At 36.8% G+C, this 21,980-nt stretch overlaps 3 protein-coding genes and 1 long non-coding RNA gene across 5 annotated transcripts; all 4 read left to right on the top strand.

Moving 5' to 3' along the window:
• The first annotated feature begins 1,379 nt into the window (after positions 1-1,379).
• On the top strand, positions 1,380-5,176 carry LOC108995840 (cysteine-rich receptor-like protein kinase 10). 2 transcript variants are annotated; one of them, XM_035688418.1, is made up of 7 exons: positions 1,380-2,307; positions 2,759-3,033; positions 3,132-3,342; positions 3,604-3,841; positions 4,032-4,124; positions 4,348-4,405; positions 4,520-5,176. In XM_035688418.1, the coding sequence occupies exons 1-7, from the start codon at positions 1,473-1,475 to the stop codon at positions 4,850-4,852; spliced, it is 2,043 nt and encodes a 680-aa protein (XP_035544311.1). In that variant the 5' UTR covers positions 1,380-1,472; the 3' UTR covers positions 4,853-5,176. The 2 variants fall into 2 exon arrangements, 1 of the variants encoding a protein (XP_035544311.1); XR_004801138.1 differs by lacking the exon at positions 4,032-4,124 and having other exon boundaries at positions 4,272-4,405; positions 4,520-4,558.
• A 971-nt stretch (positions 5,177-6,147) lies between these two features.
• Positions 6,148-10,914, top strand: LOC118347944 (cysteine-rich receptor-like protein kinase 25). The gene is made up of 7 exons (XM_035688425.1): positions 6,148-7,063; positions 8,032-8,172; positions 8,835-8,953; positions 9,058-9,268; positions 9,505-9,742; positions 10,068-10,218; positions 10,294-10,914. Exons 1-7 carry the CDS (start codon positions 6,229-6,231, stop codon positions 10,627-10,629), a joined length of 2,031 nt encoding a protein of 676 aa, XP_035544318.1. The 5' UTR covers positions 6,148-6,228; the 3' UTR covers positions 10,630-10,914.
• A 321-nt stretch (positions 10,915-11,235) lies between these two features.
• On the top strand, positions 11,236-12,739 carry LOC118347946. Its single transcript, XR_004801139.1, has 3 exons — positions 11,236-11,681; positions 11,813-12,112; positions 12,703-12,739. It is a non-coding gene; the product is annotated as an uncharacterized LOC118347946 (long non-coding RNA).
• A 763-nt stretch (positions 12,740-13,502) lies between these two features.
• On the top strand, positions 13,503-15,079 carry LOC118347945. The gene is made up of 2 exons (XM_035688431.1): positions 13,503-13,560; positions 14,297-15,079. Exons 1-2 carry the CDS (start codon positions 13,542-13,544, stop codon positions 15,028-15,030), a joined length of 753 nt encoding a protein of 250 aa, XP_035544324.1. The 5' UTR covers positions 13,503-13,541; the 3' UTR covers positions 15,031-15,079.
• Positions 15,080-21,980: the final 6,901 nt, after the last annotated feature.

The following is a 21,980-nucleotide window of genomic DNA, read 5'->3' as shown; positions in this document are numbered from 1 at the left end:
CACCAAGGAACCTTTGGCATAAAGATGAGGTTGTTCTGAGGGTATTCAAATGATTATTTCAAAGGAATTTCAAATGATTACCAACTTCCTACATTTTCTTGTTCGCAGAATCGCAAGGGCTTACACTTCCTCTGTTTTTGCTTGCATTGAGAAATCTTATAAAAAATAAAACATCAACCAGAGGCAAGAGATCGAAGAAACTATCCGAGACCAACAAATTCAAACCCAAACATCAACAAAATCAAACCAAACAATAAAATTAGGGCTAGAATCAAAGTTAGGGTTTGGAATCAAACCCTACACAACACCAACAAAATCAACAAAATAAAACTTAAACAATAAAAATATTTTTGAAAACTCAAGGTTAGGGTTTCGAATGATTACAGTGTGCTTGGGAGTGTCGTGCTAGAGAGCTTTGTCGCAGGAGAGAACGGTTGCGGGAGGGAATGGTTGCGGGAGAGGAGAAATGGGGAAGAAGAGAAAAAAAAATGAGAAGAAGAGGAAGAAGGAAAAGACGCGGGAGAGGGAAAAAGAGAAGAAGAGAAAAAAAAAATAGATGAAGAGAACAGAGAGGAAGAGACGCGAGAGAGGGAAGAAGAGAAGGAAGAAGGGAAGAAGAAACACGGAAAAGGAAGATGAAGAAGAAAAAGAAAAGAGACGCGAGAGAGAGACGAGATATTAATAAATAATGTATTTGGAGAAGAAATAGTATTTTTCATCTTTGAAGAAAAAAATGAAATTACTGTAGCTAATATTTAGGATACAAAATATTTGGCTAATTAAATGTGAGTCAACTATTGATAAAATTATTTAAATTTAAAGATGAAATATTATTTGAAGAAGCCAATATAGATGTTCTAAGAGCATTAGCAATGGCCTAGCCTTTGCCAAGTCCAAATTTTGTCTAGAACTTCAAGTTTTGGTTATAGCATTAACATTTGGCTAGATAAATCTACATTGGATTAGTCATTAAATTAGTCAAAATAATAATATAATATTATTTTTTTAATAATATTATTTTTTAATTTTTTTTATATTTTGTAATTACACTAATTATATATTAATTAATAATTTAATTTGATACTTAAATTATTATTTTGAACTATTTTTTTTTTTAACTTATTATTTTTTATCTATAAAAAATATAGAAGTTACAAAATACAATATAGAAAAAGCACTTGAAAACGGACAGATTTAAATTGGATGAGATTTTGTTAAATAATTTATTCGTTTAGTCTATATACAATAGCTCGCTAAATATGAACAGCAAGTACTTTTCATTATAGCTCAAAGTCAAAGATTTATTGCTTTGGCTGGTCTAGATAAATTTGAGACAAACGAGGCAAATATTTGGATGCCAGTGCTCTAATACTGTAAAAAGTTATCATTTTTTCGGACAGCAATCGGATCAAATATTCTGACCCCTTGATTTCCGACTGCGCGAGGACCAAGGAGCTAGCGAGGCGTTCGTCATGTTACTGGGCTTGAAGTTGCCCTCGGCCTCTTCCTCCTCCAACTTCTGCGCCAGCCTCTTTGTATTTATCTCTTTGTTTATCAGCTGCGTTAGTCCACCGAGAACTGAAGCGGCTGCAACTTATATGCGCCATTTCTGCTTGGACGACATCACGAACCCCAACAGCACCTACCGATCCAACCTCAATCACCTCCTCGCTTATCTCTCATCAAACGCCACTCGCACCACCGGATTCTACAACGCCACCGCCTCCTCCGGAACCTCCGAGGACACCGTTTACGGCATATTCCTCTGTCGCGGTGACCTCCCCGCCGAGGCCTGCCGTGACTGTGCTGCCGGCGCAACCAAAGACCTTGTCCAGCGCTGCCCCGAGGAGGAAGGGGCTGTCGGTTATTACGAGGAATGCATGCTACGCTACTCAAGCCGGTATATTTTCTCCAGCTTGGCCCCTGACCCTAACGATTTCACCTCGGGCAATAAGAACATTTCGGACGCAATCCGGTTTGGTGAGCTACTGAGTGCAACATTCAGCGAGTTGGCAACCGGGATTTCAGATCTTGGGCTTGGGGCCAAGAAGTTTGGGACGAAGGAAGCGAGATTCACATCGTCACAAACTGTGTACACCCTCGTGCAGTGCACGCCGGATCTGACCGGTTCCGACTGTAATAGGTGTCTTCAGATAGCGATGTCGTATTTGCCAGGTTGCTGTAGTGGAAAGGAAAGCGCCTCAGCTCTCTTTCCCAGCTGCACAGTTAGGTACAATGTGCACCCGTTTTACCTGACTGTAAACACTTCGGGGGCAAGGCCTAATCCACTTGTTCCTCCACCTCCTGGTAAAGTTATATTCTTTTCTTGCTCTTTTTTAGGGGATAAAGAAAGGAATCCGAAAATACCGAAGGTACAGTTGGTTTCTCAATTATGATTAGAACTTTGTTTTTGCTTTCCCATATATCTGTGTTGTTTATTTTCATGATGTTGGCAGACGTTAACATGTAAAAGTCAGGCCTTTTTCATCTTCTTTACTAACTACTGAAAGTGGTTTTTTTTTTTTATTTAAATTACTGAAAGTGTGTTTAGGCTTACTAGTGTAAATACAAATAGAACATCAAACAAGTTCGGAAAACATTGCTGGATGATACCCTACATATATAAACAGACATTTGGTTTCTCATTCGTCGTGGTGACTTCGTAATTTCAACTTCAGATCAACATAGGTTACTGTCCTTGCCAATGCATTAATGTTCTGCAAAAATAACTAATGGAGTGCCATTGTTGTTCATGCAGGAAAAAGTCGAAGCTCATCGCTGACTATTATTATCATTGTTGCTTCAATTTCCGTCTCTACGGCGCTATTCCTTATGGGCTACTGCTTCCTCCGTAAGAGAGGAAGAACAAAATATAACGCTATGCAGGCGGAAAATAGTAAAAAAAGTGGAACTACGGATGATATTTCCACTCTAGAGTCCTTGCAATTTAATTTTGCTACGATTGAAGCTGCAACAGAGGGGTTCTCAGTTAATAACAAGTTAGGTGAGGGAGGTTTTGGTGCGGTGTACAAGGTAAAGGATGAGTCCTCATTATTTGTGTACTCTTTTTTGTTTTTGCGAGGACTCTACTCGTTGAAATGTTCTAATGGCTGGTTAAAGTATGTTGCCAGGGTACACTTACTAATGGACAACAAATTGCTGTGAAGAGGTTATCGAAAAGATCTAGTCAAGGGGGAGATGAATTTAAAAATGAGGTTGTATTAGTAGCCAAGCTTCAACACAGAAATCTTGCAAGGCTAGTGGGATTTTGCTTGGAAGGAGAGGAGAAGATTCTTGTATATGAATTTGTTCCCAACAAAAGCCTTGACTATTTTCTATATGGTTTGTCCCTTTTAAGCATATTCCTAATTTTCATGAATGTTGAAGGATATATGAGGATTGAATCCACTCAAATAGGGCGTTGTTTGCAGTTTGCTAATCAACCAATTTATTGAGCTTTGTAGAACTTAAAAGAAGTCAATTGATTAAATTTCGTTTTCTCAAAAGGTCTTTAGTGTACTTAATTTGAAGTTGATTGAATTTGTTGATACGTATCTGGCTTGAATATTCAGACCTGATAATTGGGTTCTAATGAATGTGTAGACCCTGAAAGGCAAGGACAACTGGACTGGTCTAGGCGTTACAAGATTATTGTAGGGATTGCTCGAGGAATTCTTTATCTTCACGAAGACTCTCGGCTTAGAATCATACATCGTGATCTTAAAGCCAGTAACATTTTGCTAGATGGGGATATGAAGCCTAAAATTTCTGATTTTGGCATGGCGAAGATTTTTGGAGTTGATCAAACACAGGGAAAGACCCGTAGGATTGCCGGCACATTGTGAGTTCTGAATCTTTGTTTATTTCTATTACTTAATATGAAATCTAGATTCGTGAAATTATCATCTCTTCCAAGTAAGTACTGTCGGGGAAAAAAAGTGAAATTTTTGACAGAGGACTTTACACAAGTCAGGTACCAAGTTAGCATGTAGTATAACTAACATCGGTGTATCAATGATGCTGGTTTGTAGTGGTTACATGTCTCCAGAATATGCTATGCATGGAAAATTCTCTGTAAAATCTGATGTGTACAGTTTTGGAGTCTTGATTCTAGAGATTTTAAGGCCTCGTTTGTTTTCGGAGATGAGATGAGATGAGATGAGATTAAAGTTAAAAAGTTGAATAAAATATTGTTAGAGTATATTTTTTAATATTATTTTTATTTTGGAATTTGAAAAAGTTGAATTGTTTATTTTATTTTGTATTGGAAGTTGGGAAAGTTGTAATGATTAGATGAGATGAGATGAGATGAGATGAAAAGTTTTCCCAAAACAAACGAGGCCTAAGTGGCAAGAAGATCAGTTCTTTCTCTCAATCAGATGGTTCTGGACACCTTTTAAGCTATGTGAGTATGAACCAAATATTCTGATTTTATTTTCCTTTTTTATTGCTAACATCATCACATCCATTTGGGGAGGAAGAGAATAACATTAGAACGTTGCTTGTGCAATTGGTGCAGGCCTGGAAACATTGGTGGGACGGAACACCCTTGGTGTTGTTGGATCCATCCTTGGGAGATTCTTACTCAATAAATGAGGTCATTAGATGTCTCCATTTTGGATTACTTTGTGTACAGGATGACCCAGCCGACAGGCCGACAATAGCATCGGTAGTTCTAATGCTAAACAGTTACTCTGTTGCTTTGCCCTCGCCTAAACAACCAGCGTATTGGCTTCATAGTCGAACAGAGCAAAAACTGCCATTAAAGGAGCCGGAGGTGGATCAATCCACAAGCAAATCAATGTCATGCACTATCAACGAAGTATCTGTTACTGAACTGTACCCTCGATAGTATGAGCAGCATGGGATTCAGTATAACCTGCAATACTCAGTTGCTAAGGGCAGCTTGCCAGAATATCACTGGTTCTGCCATGAGGGAAACTAGTGGACCGGAAATTCTTATTAAGTTGATTCGGGCCGATCTATCAGCCTAGTACCCTTCTACCTACGTAAGAGCTAGTGTAGGTACATTACCTTCCTGCTCCGTGTATGTTGAGCGTGTAATAAAATGACTGCTTTTAAATGTGTGCGGCGGTGCGCTCATAAATAAATAAATGAAAAGTATAAGTTTCTATTGATTGGACATTGAAGAGTTGCTGGTCCCTTGTAATTAGAATACGACATAATTTACCAAATCAAATGACTAATTAATCCATGTTTTATACGTGTGTACACGTGTACATGCACATATCAAGCTTCAGCCATGAAGTCAGACTTGTGGGCTGATTTCTGATTTTATTAATATTTCAATATTCGTAGAACTGTTCTCCCTCTCTCTCTCTCTCTGATCTGTATAGAGTAGAATTTTTCATTTAAAATTTGTTGTCTTCTTGAATTTCTTGTCATGTTGTTTCAGTTCTTAAGTTTGGTCTGTTCACGTAACATGCCGTCACTCGTCAGTTTCAGAAGCATTCTACCTCTGCCTAGAAGCACATTATCGTTAACACATAAATAACCAGTTATTAACATCCTTTATTTTGTTTTCACTTGGTAAAGAGTTTCCAATGATGTCCTGAGACACTCTACAATTAATTATTTATTTATTTATTTATTTATTTTGATAATCACTGCATGGGTCTGATCTTGTCGATGGTGTCAAATTGTCAATATTGTCTGCAAGGGTTGACAAATGCACGTGGAAGGCGTCATTCATTTTTTGTTGCTATAGCATTTAGTCATCAAGGCTTGAATTAAACGAGATGGGGCAAAAAATTTTCAAAAGTGCTAGAAAAAGGAACGCATCTTTAAGATCAAAATATTCGTACCCCCTCAAACAGTTGATATCATTATTTAAATGAAGGTGTTCAAAATTTATGTACTTAAACTTCATTCTTCCTCACTGACTTTGCCTTAAATTCCACGAATCTACTTTATTTATTACTTTCCCATGCCTTATTTTCCACGTCTCAACCTTCTTTTCTGTCGTAGGCCCGGAAATCGAAAAAATCGCGAGCCGGCTTGACAATAACCCATTGACTGGGGGTTAACCACCTTGGCATGTGAACGCTTACGTCCAGTAGCGCCACCGATCTCGTTATATATTGTGATTCCTAGCAAGCATTTTCGAAGAAAGATCAGAAAATAGAAACTCTTTATGGGCCAAACCCTCTTCCAAATTCCAAGATACTAATCATTAAAGAAGAAAGAAGAGGGAAGAAGGAAGAAGATATGGGCTTGCCCTCTTTCGACGTCTCCATGATCCTAATTATGGTTCTATACTTGCTCGGTTTCCTTAACCTTACCAGTGCAGCAGTACCAAATTACAGAGTCCATTATTGCACAAATGATACCACTTACACCCCAAACAGCACCTACCAAGTTAACCTAAGTTACCTGCTCTCTTCCCTTTCCTCAAATGCCACGCGTGAAGGTGGTTTCTACAACGCTACCGCCGGCCAAACTCCTGACACTTCAACTTACGGCCTCTTCCTCTGCCGTGGTGACCTCAGCACAGATGCCTGTCGAGATTGCGTGGCCTTCGCCGCCACAGAGATTGTTCGGGTGTACTGCCCTGTTGAAAAAGTGGCCGTGATATGGTATGATGAATGCATGTTACGTTACTCAAACCGGTCAATCTTCTCCACCATGCAGGAAAGACCTGGATATTTTATGTGGAACACGAGGAATGCAACACAGCCAGACCAGTTCCGTCGGTTGGCGGTATCCACATTGAATGACTTAGTGCCTCGGGCCGCAAATGCTACGTCCGGTGCTAAGAAATTTGCCGTGAAGGCGGTCACAAATGCTTCGGGATTGCAGGAATTGCAAACCCTATACAGCCTTGTCCAGTGCACCCCGGACATAAATAGCTCCGATTGCAGTACGTGTCTTCGGGAAGCCATCACGAGCCTCCCCAAATGTGGTCCATGTGATGGGAAGCAAGGGGGTAGAGTTCTGAGTCCAAGTTGCAACGTCAGGTTCGAAACATACCCATTTTACTTGACACAATCAGCCGCTGCACCGGCACCGACACCGATACCTGTGCTCCTTCCTCCGGCTCGAGGTACTGTCCTTAGACCGAAAGGTCAAATCAGAATTTACTACCAATTTTCATATATTGATATATATCATTCAAATACGATGGCATGCATGCGTCATAAATGAAGACAGGATTGGCATGGTGAAAGTCTTTACACCTCGAATTGTTACGCATGTATATATATATATATAGGAGATGAGATTAAAAATTTGTGAAAATAATCTGTGAATGATAGTAAAATTATTTGAATTAAAATTTTTATAGAATTTTGAAAAATAAGAGAAAATTTTAAATAAAAAAATTATAAAGTAAAAGAGAGAATATTATTTTTGTTATTTTTGTTTTGTGGTTTGAAAATGTTGAATTATTTTTATTGTTTTGTTTAAAAGTTTGAAAAAATTGTAATGATTAGGAAATGATTAAATAAATTGAAATTGAAAATTGTTTATGTTTAAATAGGGTTTGATTGTTGACATCAGATAAGATGGGACGAGAGGATATCAAAAGTTTTGTAAAACAATACCAAGCCTTAGTGCCAACTTTTGAACTTCTCTCTTTCAGATCCTACCTGGTTTGTAGTTTGTTCTGATGAAATATTGTAAGTGATTATGGTTATTTTGTTCTTACTTAAGACAATTTATAGAAGATAATCGAAACAATAAGACGTGGTTAGGACCCAGCCTGACAATCATTAATTTATCTGTCAGTGGTTTTGGTCCAGCCATTACATGCATTCCATTTGGTACAATATTGGAAGGGAAATTCGCCTTGTGAAAGGAATACTGTTGAGGCAAAATTAGATCGACTAATTTTCTGCAGTAAAAAACTGTACTCTTATTATTTACAAAGAACGTGTTATTATAACTTACATGAGACCCTTTGTATTGTATTCTGCATATTATAACTTACAGATTGGACATTGTTGATGCAACAGCTATTATACACTGTACAGCTTGTCATACTCATGAAAACATTATGATTGATTTATGCAGGAAAAGACAAAATATCGACGCTAACAATTGTCATCATTGTTGCTTCAATTGCTGTCTCTCTGGTGATCATCTCTTTGAGCTACTGCTTCCAAAGAAGGAAAGCAAGAAAGAAGAAGCCCAATGCTCTACCCAAGGAAAATGGTAAACAATTCATAATTATTGAATTGAATTTATCCAATGTGTAATTTCCTCATGTCTGGAAACTGTTCTTGTAGTGTAATCCTTTTATATGTTTGTTGGTAATAACTGAATCCATAACTTTTCTAATTGAGTGTTTGTTAAAAAAAATGTAAGTTTAGATAGTGGAAGTCACTGAAATATTGAAAATGTGCATGAATGAAAATCTAAGGAATTCTAAGAGAATAAGAAGAAACTGTCTAGTTCTTGGTTTCATCATAAGATATGGTACTAAAGATCCTAAGTCTAAATCTAATTGTTAGAGTACACAGATCAGCTGCACATCAACTGCGGAATATAGTTGACAGTTAAGTCTGTTAGTCCTGTCGGCAGTTGGTTACAATGTATCGCGTGTTAAATTTAGATCAGCTATATATATTGATGTACATATGAAATTATTATGAAGTTTTCTCATTCTTTAGTATCTTCAATTTCATTTCTTGATTCTAGGTGATTGGATCACCTCTCTGTTCCTTTTGTTCTCTGTTTCTACACTAACAGAGAAATATATATATTAACAAAGAATTGCACACACACGTGATACTCAAAAGAAGTATTTTTTTATATGCTTCCCTGCACAGCTAAAATTTCCTACAATGTTTTAAGGCATTTTGTGTGCATAGCAGCCAATGAGATTACAACTGTCGAGTCCTTGCAATTTGATTTTGCTACAATCGAGGCTGCCACAAACAAGTTCTCAGATGATAACAAGCTGGGTGGAGGTGGATTTGGTGAGGTTTACAAGGTAGGAATTACTCATTTCTTGTTACTGTTGATTTATTTAGTGCTTCTGTGGGAAGTTTATGAATTCTATTTGTCTATTCTGATTGCGTTGAACTACATTATCAGGGTACATTTCCCAATGGACAAGATATAGCTGTAAAGAGGCTCTCAGGAAGTTCTGAACAGGGTGTAGAGGAATTTAAGAATGAAATTGTTGTGGTAGCCAAGCTTCAACATCGAAGCCTTGTGAGGCTATTGGGATTTTGCTTGGAAGGGGGGGAAAAGATGCTCGTCTACGAATTTGTGCCCAACAAAAGCCTTGACTATTTTCTGTTTGGTTTGTCCTTTCTAGCCATTTGTCCAATGTCCTTTGTTTCATCATATGATGCATGTATTGAGTATACGTTTTATTTATTTTTTATATCAACACGTCATTCATTTGAGGATCAAATTCATAAAAGAAGGGTTCATTTTAAGAGCATACTGGAACTCACGAAGGTGCAAGAGATAGAGTAGTGCAAATACTCTGATTCTTCTATTCTAATCCGAATGTTGTATTTCGATTATCTGTAGGACCTGACAAGCAAAGACTATTGGATTGGCCAAGTCGATACAAGATTATTAGAGGAATTGCTCGAGGAATCCTTTATATTCACGAAGATTCTCGCCTTAAAGTCATACACCGAGATCTTAAAGCCAGTAACATCCTGTTAGACGAGGATATGAATCCAAAAATTTCAGATTTTGGTATGGCAAGGCTTTTTGGAGTTGACCAAACGGAAGGAAATACCAATAGGATTGTCGGGACATAGTAAGTATTAGATAAAGAAAGTTACTAGAAATTAATGAACTTTACTATTTTTTGTCTTCCTAACAAATCAATCTCATGAAAAAACAGAAAGAAAACAGGACATTGTGATCTGAAAAAATTTGATACATAGTTATTGATGGATAATTTAGAGATATATACATTGTTAGTGCAACCTTCTCTGCATTAGGCATTAGATATAATAAATGCATTACATGTTCAGCAGAACCCAATTGGCTGTGAATGTATCTAATGATGATACACACAGGTATCAAATATAATTCTGTGATGTTATAGTCAGTTGGTAACATTGTTGATATGTTTGCAGTGGTTACATGTCTCCAGAATATGCAATGCAAGGAAATTTTTCGGCAAAATCGGATGTATATAGTTTTGGTGTCCTAGTACTAGAGATATTAAGTGGCGAAAACAACGCTTCTTTCTATGAATCAGACACTGCTGTGGACCTGTTGACCTATGTGAGTATGAAGAACATATGCTGAAGTTTCTTTTCTTTGTTGACACTAAGAATTAATATTGACTGCTTGATGCAGGCTTGGAAACACTGGAGCAACGGGACATCCTTTGAGTTATTGGATCCGACTTTGGGAGATTCATACGCAATAAATGAAGTGATTCAATGCATCCATATTGGCTTACTTTGTGTTCAAGAAAATCCAGACGACAGACCAACAATGGCATCAATAGTTGTCATGCTTGAGAGTTACTCTGTTACTTTGCCAATACCTGAAAAGCCAGCACTTTTCCTCCAAGGTGGATTGAATCAGTCAAGCATGCCGACCAAAGAGCTGGAGTCAGATCGATCTTCGAGCAAGTCAATTCCATTGTCTGTCGATGAATCAAAGATTACTGAAGTATACCCTCGATAGAGTGAGTGCAACGACTTGACCTCCAAAATTAGTATCTCTTATAAATAAGTCATGGAACACCAACACCATATGCTGCATATTATTACTTGAGAAATGAGAGTTCATGTATGTGTAATAAGCTTGTTATGCAATTCCTCTCAGGTTGGTTTGGTTTGGTTCTTAAAAATATTAAAATGGAATCCAAAGTCGAACCGAACAATTTTTGGGACAGTGTGATGTCTTCCAGGAAACTACTGCGGATAATTAGAAGTCCAAGTGAGTTTTCTTTTGTTAATTGAAAATGAAAGGATCTTTTTAGTGGTCACGCCGACCGCACTAATTTAATCATTTCTTAAGCCAAACAGGGATATAATTTTCAAGAAATTTTCAAGTCTTCGTTAGTGGAAGTCAATCGAGCATAAAATATTTGCATAGGTTGTTTCGTGGCAAAATCTATGACAACGAAGTGATGGAAGTTTGTAAGTTTGGTTTAATGTATAATATTCTTACGTTTCAAAAAACAGAGAAAAAAGAGTTCGAATATGTTACTATAAACTTCCGAGCTGCTTCAAAAGCGGCACCTACAACTCCACCAAAAACCTAAATTTGAGCCCATTAGTTCACGCTTCGAACACCATCTCCTTCGTTAAAAGCCTCTCTTTATCGGAGGTCTAAACCTTGCCAGTCCGAAGATGAACACGTGGTCGGCAATGGTTTCCTCAAGATTGCTTCTTTTCAGCCCTGCTATTTTCATGCTAATTGCTGTAGTCGTCGGGCAGCCAGCCTTTGATCTAAACTCTTTCTGTTCAACCGGAGAGAGCGACTGCACTGCTAAACGTACATCCGACGCATGCTTCCAACATCACCTCCGCCGCTCATCCCTGTCATCCTACTCAAATGGTTCTCCCCACATCCATTTGAGATTACCCCACTCGAACGGCTCCAATATTGTTGATTTATTCATGTGGAACACGCCATTTTGTAAACAGATTTTAGATTAACTGTGGTACTCAAAACATCCGGAAAATATAGGATTTCATGGAGGAGCCCACCTCGTGCTGCAGCAGCACTTGGTAAGTTTGAAGCAGAGAATATGCTAATTAGGAGGGTGGGGGGATGGATTAGTGGCTTATATTTTACTCTAGCTATAATTTTTATAACCCTCTTCCATGTTATTAGAATAACAATTCTCATCGTTTGATAGGTTTCTACCACACCTGCACTGGAGAGGACTCCGATATAGTCTATGGACAGGCGCTTCGTAGAGGGGATGTCAACTCCACAGTTTGTCGGATTTGTATACAGACTGCAACCAAGGAAATCTTAAAGCAGTGCGTAAGTGAAGATGCTATGATATGGTTTGAACTCTGTTTGGTCCGGTATGACTCGGTTCAATCGGTTTACATGAGTGGTTCTTTTACCACCGGTAAGTTCATAAACCGACGGTACAACGCAAGTTTTCACTGGTTGCTCGACGCCCTCCGGCCCCTCCCAGCTTCTCAAGGTAAGGATGTGACTAGCTAGATCATCAGTTAATTTTCTGCATGTCGATCCATTATAATGCTGTCACATAATTAAAAACGATATATAAAAAAAGAAAAAAGAAAAAATATTACTAGTCGATGAGTATTATTTGTAATGGGCTTTACAAACCAACATTGTCACGAGATGTAAACGGCCCTTGTTTTAATTTGTAATTAATGTCGACTCTATGTATGTCTTACAATTTCATTAAAAACAGTACTTACAAATTTTGTTGATCATGATGAATATGGAAATTAAGGATGTATGATGGATCAAGTTTTTTTTTTTTTCTTCTTTTAGCAAGAATTTAGATTAATGAGTTATATATATTGATGAGATTAACTTCAAACCGGATTAGGTGAATAAGGGATTTTAAATCCTCTAATAAAATTTTGACACATAAACATTTTAAAAGAATAATAATAAAACCACACAAGCAAATCCACTTTTTCTCTATTTCTCCCCCTCTCCACTCTCTTTCTCTATTTTTTCTTGTGCCGAGCTAATTTTTGACATAGACACCCAAATTTGTGTGCTTCTCTTTATGAATTTGCCAATGTTTATGGACAGGCAACAAACACCCAAAAAGATTGAAGCACCAAAAACTCGCGATAAGAAGCCCTCTCCTAGTATATAACAACCTTTCTATAAACCCTCCGAATTTGGGCAAGAAAGAAAGGTTGAGAAAATTATATTCAGCTTTCTATTTTTCCCCATCTCTATTTTTTTTTAACCATTTTCTTGATTTGTATTTCAAACCTTTTTGTGATTTCTTATTTGAATTTGGAGATTTTAGGCCAACAATGGTAGAGTGAGGAGAGAGAGCACACTGCTAAATACAATAAGAGAGAGGAGAAAGATATCAGAGCGCACAACGAGAAAAGAGAGGGAGCGAAGGAAGAAAAGAAAAAGTAGGTTTTACTTCCATGTTGTGCATGCGGTTCTATTATTTTTCTTTTAGAATGCTTATGTGTCAAAATTATGTTAGAGGGTGTAAAAGTCCCTAATTCACCCATCCAGGTCTAGCCCCTAGCCTCTTGCTATATTGATTTATTAAGACTATTCAAAATTTTTACGGTAGAGCTTATGCTCCATGATATACTGTAGATCCATGAAATTTTTTGGCGTATATTATTGGGGTTCATAATCCTTCGAATAATGCAATGTTAATAATATCACTTCATGCTAATTAAGCATTCTCAAGTAATAAGTTATTACATGCTTTAAAGTATATTTCTTCGTATCCAGATCAGCCCTCAACAAGAAGTACAAAAATATTATATATTCTATGTGCAGGGAAGGAGAGGAACAGTACATCTTGATATGTTGTCCTTACCGTTGCCGTTCTTCCAACTGTTACTTCTGTGCTACTAATCATAGCCTCCACAGGCATCTATATAAGAGCAAAGATGGCTAGGAAGAACGTCGGTAAGTACAGTGAATTTTGTTTTGTTTTTTTAATGCTTCAAAATTGGGCAGTGTATAATAAAACTTAATAGCATAAAATCAGACCAATACTGAGGAAATTTCTTTACACAAATCATCTCAATTTATTTTATTTTAACTCATCTAATCATTATAATTTTTTTAAATTTTTTATATAAAATATAATAAATAATTTATTTTTTTTTTAATTTTAAAATAAAAATTATATTATAATAATATTTTATTCAACTTTTAACTTTTATCTCATCCTATATCTCGTAATCAAACGAGATCAAGTGTACCCTATTAGTCATTTTAATGTGGGGCCATACTCCGGTAGAATTAGAAATATGGGAAAAGATTTGGCCTCAATCTTTAGGCCCCCGAGCTGTTTGTAATCCAGTAGTGATTGCACACGCTGGTCTAGAGGGTAGAGACCATTTTCCCACGATTTTTGAATTACGAGGGGCTTAAATCTAAATGGATGAATCGATGATCTTTCAAGCCCCCACACACTACTTGGTTTGTAGTGAAGGTAAGTTAGATTAGGAGAAGGCTTGGCTTCCTTCCGTAGAAGGGGTGATGGACCTCTGCATCTAGAGGGAAATAAATTATAGAGTGAGGACAATAGCGATAATGAGTCTGTCAGTGAGGGAAGCCAAGAATATATGAGTAGCCCCCTTCTCTATTCATCTGCCCTCTTTCCTTTTGGATGTACGTATTTGGATTAATGTGGCAGGAGTTGTTACTGGGACAATGCCTGGTGAGGGGAATGAGGAACTATTAACAATGCGTAGCCCCGTCAATATGGTTCCTAGCCAACCAAAGAAGAACAAGGGGAGACGTTCATTTTTGTCTGCTTGTTTTGCATTCCGTACAGAGTCTATGAACATGGGTAGCCAACAGAAGGTTAGCCAAGCCACTGGAACGAGTCAATATAGTTCAAAGCTACAGGAGGCACTGGACAAGTTCGATACAGGATCCAATGACAGTCAGCCGGTGTCTCATTTCTACTGTTTCGACGGCAACGTGGAGAAATTCCTACGGTTCACCATCCCTAGGGAAGGCGTCCCTTTGTTGGAGAAGCTCCACAGCCGTTATGGTGACTTCACAGCAGAGTGTAGGCTAGGAAACATGGCTGGGAGCATGTTTCTAAAGCTTCTATCTGCTATACTTCTAGATATTTGCCGCGTGCCCTTGAAGGACTTGGATATTACTCGTGTTTACGAGTGGCGCGATGCACTGAAGGAAGTTCTCGCAACTGGCTTTGACGTGCGATTTCTACTTGGTCATCTCCGCCACATGATTGTGGAGTTTCACAACCCTCCACCAGAGCAGGAGCTTGCGGAGTTGGAGGCCACAATTACAAAGAAAGAAGCTGAACTGTTGGAGCTAAGGGCCAGGAAGGACAGGCTTGCTGTTGCCTGTTCTTCTTTTGGAGTTGGATCTTGTTTTGACCATATACTTATTTAGTGTTTCTGTAATAACTAGGTGAAACTTTACGATTTTCTGGTTTTATTTGTTTTTTGTTTTTTTTTTTTGGGAATGTTTGATTAAAGGAGTTTCGTGAGTAAGAATTTATATTTGGTTATTGTATATATCTTAGGACGAATGTTATTTGTTTGGCAGTTATGCAAAAGTAAATATTAGTTGAAAATATATCATTTGATTCATGCTGTAGTGATTTTAGTAGTGAGGAAAGTTGTTGTTGGGTTTGTGGAGCCTGGCAAATTGTTGTGGTGGCCCGACTTGATGATCCGACCTAAAAATGATTTGTTACGGTTAATGAGTGGATTTTGACACTATTTTTTACTTAGGAAGCACCAGACAGAAAATTTGCTTGATGTTTGCTCAACATTGAGCCAGAAAGTTTGCCCGAGTCATAATCAAAAGTGGGCTCGAGCAAAACTCAGACAAAGAGTTTGCTCGACAGTCGCTCAACTCGGAGCTCGAGCAAACACCATATAGAGAGTTCACTCAATGTACGCTTGATACTCCACTTGAGTGAATATTGCAGAAAAGTGAAAATTAAAATTTCATTCTTGTAACCCTATAAATATATTTATTATGAATAGTATGATCGTTTTGAATAATGAAATTTCACTTCAAAGTAAATTTTGTAATTGCTCAGCATAATAAAATCCTTTGTAACTCCATGAATGTTGGCATGTTGTCTAATAATGTAAATTTGTATCATGTGATTGATTGTTTACTTATTTCTTGTTTGCTTTTACTTTTTTGTCATTTTTTTCACAATAGTTGTTGTTTCCTCTGGCTAGCTATGCCAAAGAACAACATGTAACAACAACGCATGCGTACACGTGCACAGTTTTGTTTGAGCAGCAGAGTGCATTTCTGACACGGAAAATGCTATGGGTCTCGAGACATTGTCCTGATAATATCTCTTGACTTTTTTTTTACTTAATGATTAATGAATTGTTTTTTTTTTAATGATGTTGTAATTTTTTTTAAATATTTAAAGAGATTAAAAAAATACATAAAAAAAAAAAGAAAAAAGAAAAGTGGATTACACTTTTCCGGACACATTGTTGGTAGCCCTAGGATGAGTCTTTGACGTTTGGTACTTAATTAGGAGAAAATCTCTTAGAGTAGCAAAGCATCTCACTTACTTCGAGCAATTGACTTTATCTTTAGGCCAGCAAACCTTACTACGAGCTCTATCTGCCTTGATCCTTCATGATTATGGAAGGGCATTCTCAAATCGAAGACATTCTTAGAAGAGGTTGTTGCTTCAGTGATCCCAAGAATCGCTGACTACAAACTGTCACACGCGTGAAAGGTCTGATGGGAATAGAGAGCTGGGCTTGACGTGGGCCAGGACACGGGAGGCTTAGTAAGAAAAGGCACAGTGGAAGGCATAGAGTGGCACTTGCAGACCCTGTTATCTGTTTTTTATCTTTCTGTACATCTGTAAGGCCTTATTGAGCCCATTAGGATCTTTAGCAATAATTATTACTATTTTACCCTTATATGTTATGTGATATTGTAATCCTATTGGATGGCACTCTGGGAATGCCGCGGGTGTGTAATGTTAGTTACTAATATCCTCAGTGCGTGGAAGGAATCATCAGAACAGTTATTTGAATACAATTTCCTCATTTTCTCTCTAATTTTCTGGAGGATTCTCATCCTCAAAGTGAGAAAATTACATTGATCTAGTCTCTTTTCACTGAGTGTTACACAAACCCTAGCCAAGAGTAACAGGCAGCTCAACAATCAACTGGGTCTCAGAAATCATTACCAACAATCCTTGTTATGCTGTTCTTAAAATGTCTCCTGATGAATTCATTTCTTCTTTTTGCAGCTGTAGTTGTAACGCCTCGTTCCTAGAGGTTCGGAGAGTTAGCTATTAATACTTAAAATTAACTTAAATAACACAACTATAAACTCCAGAAAAAAAATCCCATAAAATATTAATACACTTAATCAAATCAAAAATCTAAGTTCCTCCATGGCGACAATAAAGAAATCCCCAATAACATAAATTAGAAATTCTCCAAAAACTCGAAAACATCCTCAACTCATCAAATCAAATACCCGAAAAAATAAATCAGCTTACTAACTACGACTCTCAAATAAGCATTTGTACCCTCAGGCACTTATTACACTACGATCATCACACGTTGCTAAACTTTCTACTCTTGCTCCCCAGCTGAACCATCAAAATTATCTGAAAAATATATGGAGATAAGGGGTGAGTTATCAACAACTCAGTAAGCAGAGAACATATACCAGTGTATAAACATGAGCATTTACAGAAATTAGAATGCAGAACAAAACATTTTCATTTTCAGAGTGCGGAAGCAGAACATGTTATCAAAATATCAGAACGAAGATTTGGAAATAATTTCATTCAAAATATTCTTTGGCATAACATAAAATATCATCATTATCATCAGAACATCATATCAGAACAGAGGCCATATATAATCCTCGTGGTAGGGTTGTGCATCTACGGATAGCCAAGCAGAACATAAAACACTCTGTCACCAAGGTGTGCACTCAAAACAGAGACCACTACTATAACCCGTGGCAGGGCCGTATCCACTATTATTACCCGTGGTTGGGCCGTATCCACTATTATAACCCATGGTTGGGCCGTATCCACTATTGTAACCTGTGGTTGGGCCGTATGCCACTATTATCACCCGTGGCAGGGCCGTAACTGAACTGAACAGAAACAGAATCAAATTCAAAACAGAGATCATGCCAAAGGTTTTCAGAAATCACGTCTTTTCCAAACAGTGTACTGATAAAAAATCTTCGGAACAGAACAAAATCATATCACAACATAATTTATGCACAAATTTAATATTCGCTCTCATTTTCAAAGTTTAGAAACAAAATGTCAAAAATAAGCTCATGTCTACACCAATCATGACAGAAAATATTTTCTTCTTAAACAGAATCTCATGAGTAATGCAGAACAAATAACTGAGGTAGTTCAAATTTCTTTTCATAGCAAAACATGCACATTTTCCAAAAATGACCTCAGCTCATTTTATTTTAATGCAAAGTCTAGTATAGGAACCCCGCTTACCTGGACTTCTTAGCTTTTCAGAATTTTCCTCAAAATGTCGAACAATTAACAATCGTCACCTATCAAATAATCAAGTAATTCCCGTAAATTTCCAATCAACCACTTATTTCGATATTTAATCTTAAATTTCTAAAATAACCTACTTAATTCCTCAAAACCTAAAATTTCATAACCTTAAAATTTATCATCTTTTTCTAAAATCGCCACTGTCCAATTGATAACTTTGACTAAAAACATTTAAAAAATCTAACTTATTTATTAATGAAAACACTTATAAAGTTCAATACTAGATAATATAATTATCCCAAAATATTTTAAAGTAAACCATAACTATTATTAAATAGACTAAAATGTAAAAACAACATTACTCCAATATTGTTTACTCTTAACATAAATCTTTACTTAATAACATAATAAAATAATTTTCTGTAATCATAATTAAATAACAGTGTACTAATACAAAAAAAATATATATATAAAAGCCCATTAATATAACCTGCAGTGAAGGGCATTACGGTAATTCAATTAGTTCCTTGAAAACTAACCAAAACAAAACCTACGTTAACTGAATAACATGCACGGCGGAAACTAACCAAGGGAAACCGAGGCACGCGTCGAGGGTGAGGCGCGACGGGGCTGATTGGAGGGACTGCGGTGGCGCGGCAGAAGAGCAGGAGCGGGGCGAAGCTTCCGTCGAGCAGCGCTGGGCACTAGAGAAGGAGAGGGAAAAGTGAGCGAGAGAGGGCAGAGAGAAAGGATGGAGTAACTGAGGGAGGTACTCACCACGAGGGACAAGGCGGGACTGAGGCGGCTCGAGGCTGACGGAAAAGTGACAATCGGCAGATTCTGTGGCTGGTCCGATAGTTTCCCCGACGTACGGTGGTGACTAACTGTATAAGTGGTGCTGCTCTGTTTTTGAGAGGAGAAATAGAGGATTTCAATTGGGTAAAAGCATGGGTTGCTGTTTCCCGTGGCTGTCGAAAGTGTTTTCCGAGGGTTGTTCGGGCGTCGGTTTTACGTGGAGATGGAGGTTAGGGGAGGGCGAACCGGGCAACAGTGGTGACGAACGTGTTTGGGCTTCCGTGAGGGTGTTGGACGGCAACAGGGATGGCTGAAAGGTGCAGAGATCAGGTTGCCGTTTGCGTGGGGAGGAGTTTCTAGCGGCGGCAGTGTTGGGTAAAATCTCAGTGCTTGGAAAAAACATAATCATCTATATATATGTGAGGTGAAACCCTAGAGAGTCGAGAGAGACGTGTGTGTGCATGCATGCCGTGAACGAATGCATGTGTGTATGCATGCTGTGCGACGGAAAAAGAAAAAAAAAAAAGCCGTGCGAAAAAAATAATATAGACGAAAAGAGAAGGAAACGAAAAAAAAATAAAACAAGAGGGGAGAATAAAAATAAAATAAAATAAATAAATAAACGGCATAGATCTCCAAATAAATAAATAAAAAAAATTTACAATCTAACTATACTAATCTTGGATCCGGATGTTACAGTAGTAATGGACATGGACTGGTTTCTTCACAACAATATCCACCATGAACAAGCTGGACCAGACATTCTAGATCACTAGTCGTTGACCAAGTCAAAAGGAGATTACAATGAGCATTAAGCAGCATGGGCCACTACCAAAGGACCGATCAAATATAGAAGAATGGCAGGCCCTAACACTCCAAAAACACAGCCTCAACTTTGATTATGACACTAGGAACCAATTTTCTAATGACAAGTAGCAATACGCCACAATTCAGAAAGCATATATGCATAGACCCTTGAGAGTGATTCCAAGCTTCTTCTCCAAATTAACATTTCTCACCATGGCAACGTAGACTTGCTAGAATTTGTGGAAAATATGGGAAGTTCCTGATCGAGAAAGTGTTAGACAACAAGTGCACGATTGAAAAATATATAAAAGGATGTATCACTTCATGGATAAATTTCTAAATTCCAAATTGCTTATTGCTGACCTCGAACTTGACTAAGAGCAGTATTATTTTTGTAAAGAGAACTACTACCTATACAAAGAAAATATATAAAAATAAATTTATAAATTAATGTAATTTTATATAATTTATTAGATTTATTTTATAATTTAATATATTATATTAAATTATATTAATTTATGAATTTAATTTTGTATAATATTAAAATATTTTTCTCTGACAAAAGCAGTCAAATAAACAGGCTCTAAGAGCATTCTCATTGGATTAGCTAAAAGCTAAATCCAATGAGAATTTATTAGCTATTAGGTGGATAAATTGCTCACATTGAATTAGCTATATTCCAAATAGCTACAGTAATATCCAAACTAATTTCCAAATTTGGAAGACACTATTCATTCATCAAATCCTTTTTATATTATTTCTTTCTCTTTCATTTTAATATTAATTATTTCTCTCTCTATTTTAAATGACAATTAAAAAAATATAATTAGAATACAATTACAAATTAATATATAATATTATAAATAGTAAAATATGAAAAAATAAAATAAATTCATAATTAAAAAAATTAAAAAATTTTTAAAATTTTTAATTATTCATTACTATATAATGAATAAATAGATAATTCAATTTGGAGATTTGATGTGAATAGTCAAAATTAAATTCATCTCATATTATTTTATTGTCATATAATGAAAAAATGGCTATTCCAATGTAGAGATTTATATAAATGGAATAGCTAAAAGTTAAATTTATCTTACATTCATAAAAAATATACTTTAATTTAACTATTCCAATGATAGTGCTCTAAGGCATGGAAAAAGCACCAACAATCAATACAACGTTTGTCAAATGCTTCCGTCGGTTTCACTTTAGGCTGTTAGCCCTATCCCCGTGACTTTAAGGTTCTCTTATTAATTTTTAAGATTTGTTATAAATAATGAGACGGGGTGAAATGAATAAAATAAAATATTATTATTAATTTAAAATTTAAAAAATTTAAAAAATTTATTATATTTATATAAAAATTATAATAATAAAATAGGTTAAAAGTATTTCATCTGCCTTAACCTTATTTTCCAAATCTCTGACCAGAATTTTCTGTCATTTCATTATTTTCTCAATTCTGTCACTTTCCCTTCTAGAAACGACAGAAAAAAATTAAAGAAATTCTTGACTTGATTCATTGACCTGCGCCACTGTTACCATTTTTTTTTTTTTTTTGGAAGATTCACACCCACTAATGTCCTTCTCATCTTTACTAGAGCGCTATCAGTGTATTTTGTTATTATTCAGGGGATATTTCTTGATGTCCGAATCCTTATCGGTACAAATAATTATTATATTTATTTAGTGCGTCTTCATTTTAATGAAATAATATTTGCAGTATTAAGTAGTGTTTATATAAATAAATATGAGATTTATATAAAAAAATATAAAATTAATTTTTTAATAATAAATTTAATTTAAAAAAAAAAAATCAGTAGTTGCACAAAATATATTTAGCATTGCTCACGATAATTTTCCAATCCATGTCTGAGTTGCAACTGATTTATCAAAATGACTTTCTTCAATCTCTCCATGATCCTTTCGTTGCTTTCCATGCTCGGGTTCCTTGGCCTGACCTGCACCCACGCAGCCGACCCAGTTCCACTCTACCACTTATGTGAAAACGCTACCTTCTCCCAAAATAGCCTCTACAATTCCAGTCTCAACTCCCTCCTCTCTTATCTCTCCTCCAACGTCACCCGCAACATCGAATTCTACAACACCACCTCCGGTCAGAACACCTCCGACCCCGTCTACGGCCTCTTCCTCTGCCGCGGCGATGTCACTTCCCAAATGTGCCGAGCATGCGTGGCTGCCGCGACCAAAGAGCTCGCCGCTAAATGTTCAAGGGAAAAGGTTGCTGTTA

The sequence above is a fragment of the Juglans regia genome, chromosome 3 (assembly GCF_001411555.2).
Source record: "Juglans regia cultivar Chandler chromosome 3, Walnut 2.0, whole genome shotgun sequence".
Lineage (NCBI taxonomy): Eukaryota > Viridiplantae > Streptophyta > Magnoliopsida > Fagales > Juglandaceae > Juglans > Juglans regia.
The sequence above is the reverse complement of the archived record's forward strand: the minus strand, read 5'-3'. Positions and strand labels throughout refer to the sequence as shown.

Bases quoted from the DNA above. Each gene is read 5' to 3' on its own strand.
- LOC108995840 (XM_035688418.1), top strand. From the start codon at position 1,473: ATGTTACTGGGCTTGAAGTTGCCCTCGGCCTCTTCCTCCTCCAACTTC. The intron at 2,308-2,758 runs GTAAAGTTATAT...TTGTTCATGCAG, and splicing joins ACTTGTTCCTCCACCTCCTG to GAAAAAGTCGAAGCTCATCG. The intron at 4,406-4,519 runs GTGAGTATGAAC...CAATTGGTGCAG, and splicing joins CTGGACACCTTTTAAGCTAT to GCCTGGAAACATTGGTGGGA.
- LOC118347944 (XM_035688425.1), top strand. From the start codon at position 6,229: ATGGGCTTGCCCTCTTTCGACGTCTCCATGATCCTAATTATGGTTCTA. The intron at 7,064-8,031 runs GTACTGTCCTTA...TGATTTATGCAG, and splicing joins GCTCCTTCCTCCGGCTCGAG to GAAAAGACAAAATATCGACG. The intron at 9,743-10,067 runs GTAAGTATTAGA...ATATGTTTGCAG, and splicing joins AATAGGATTGTCGGGACATA to TGGTTACATGTCTCCAGAAT.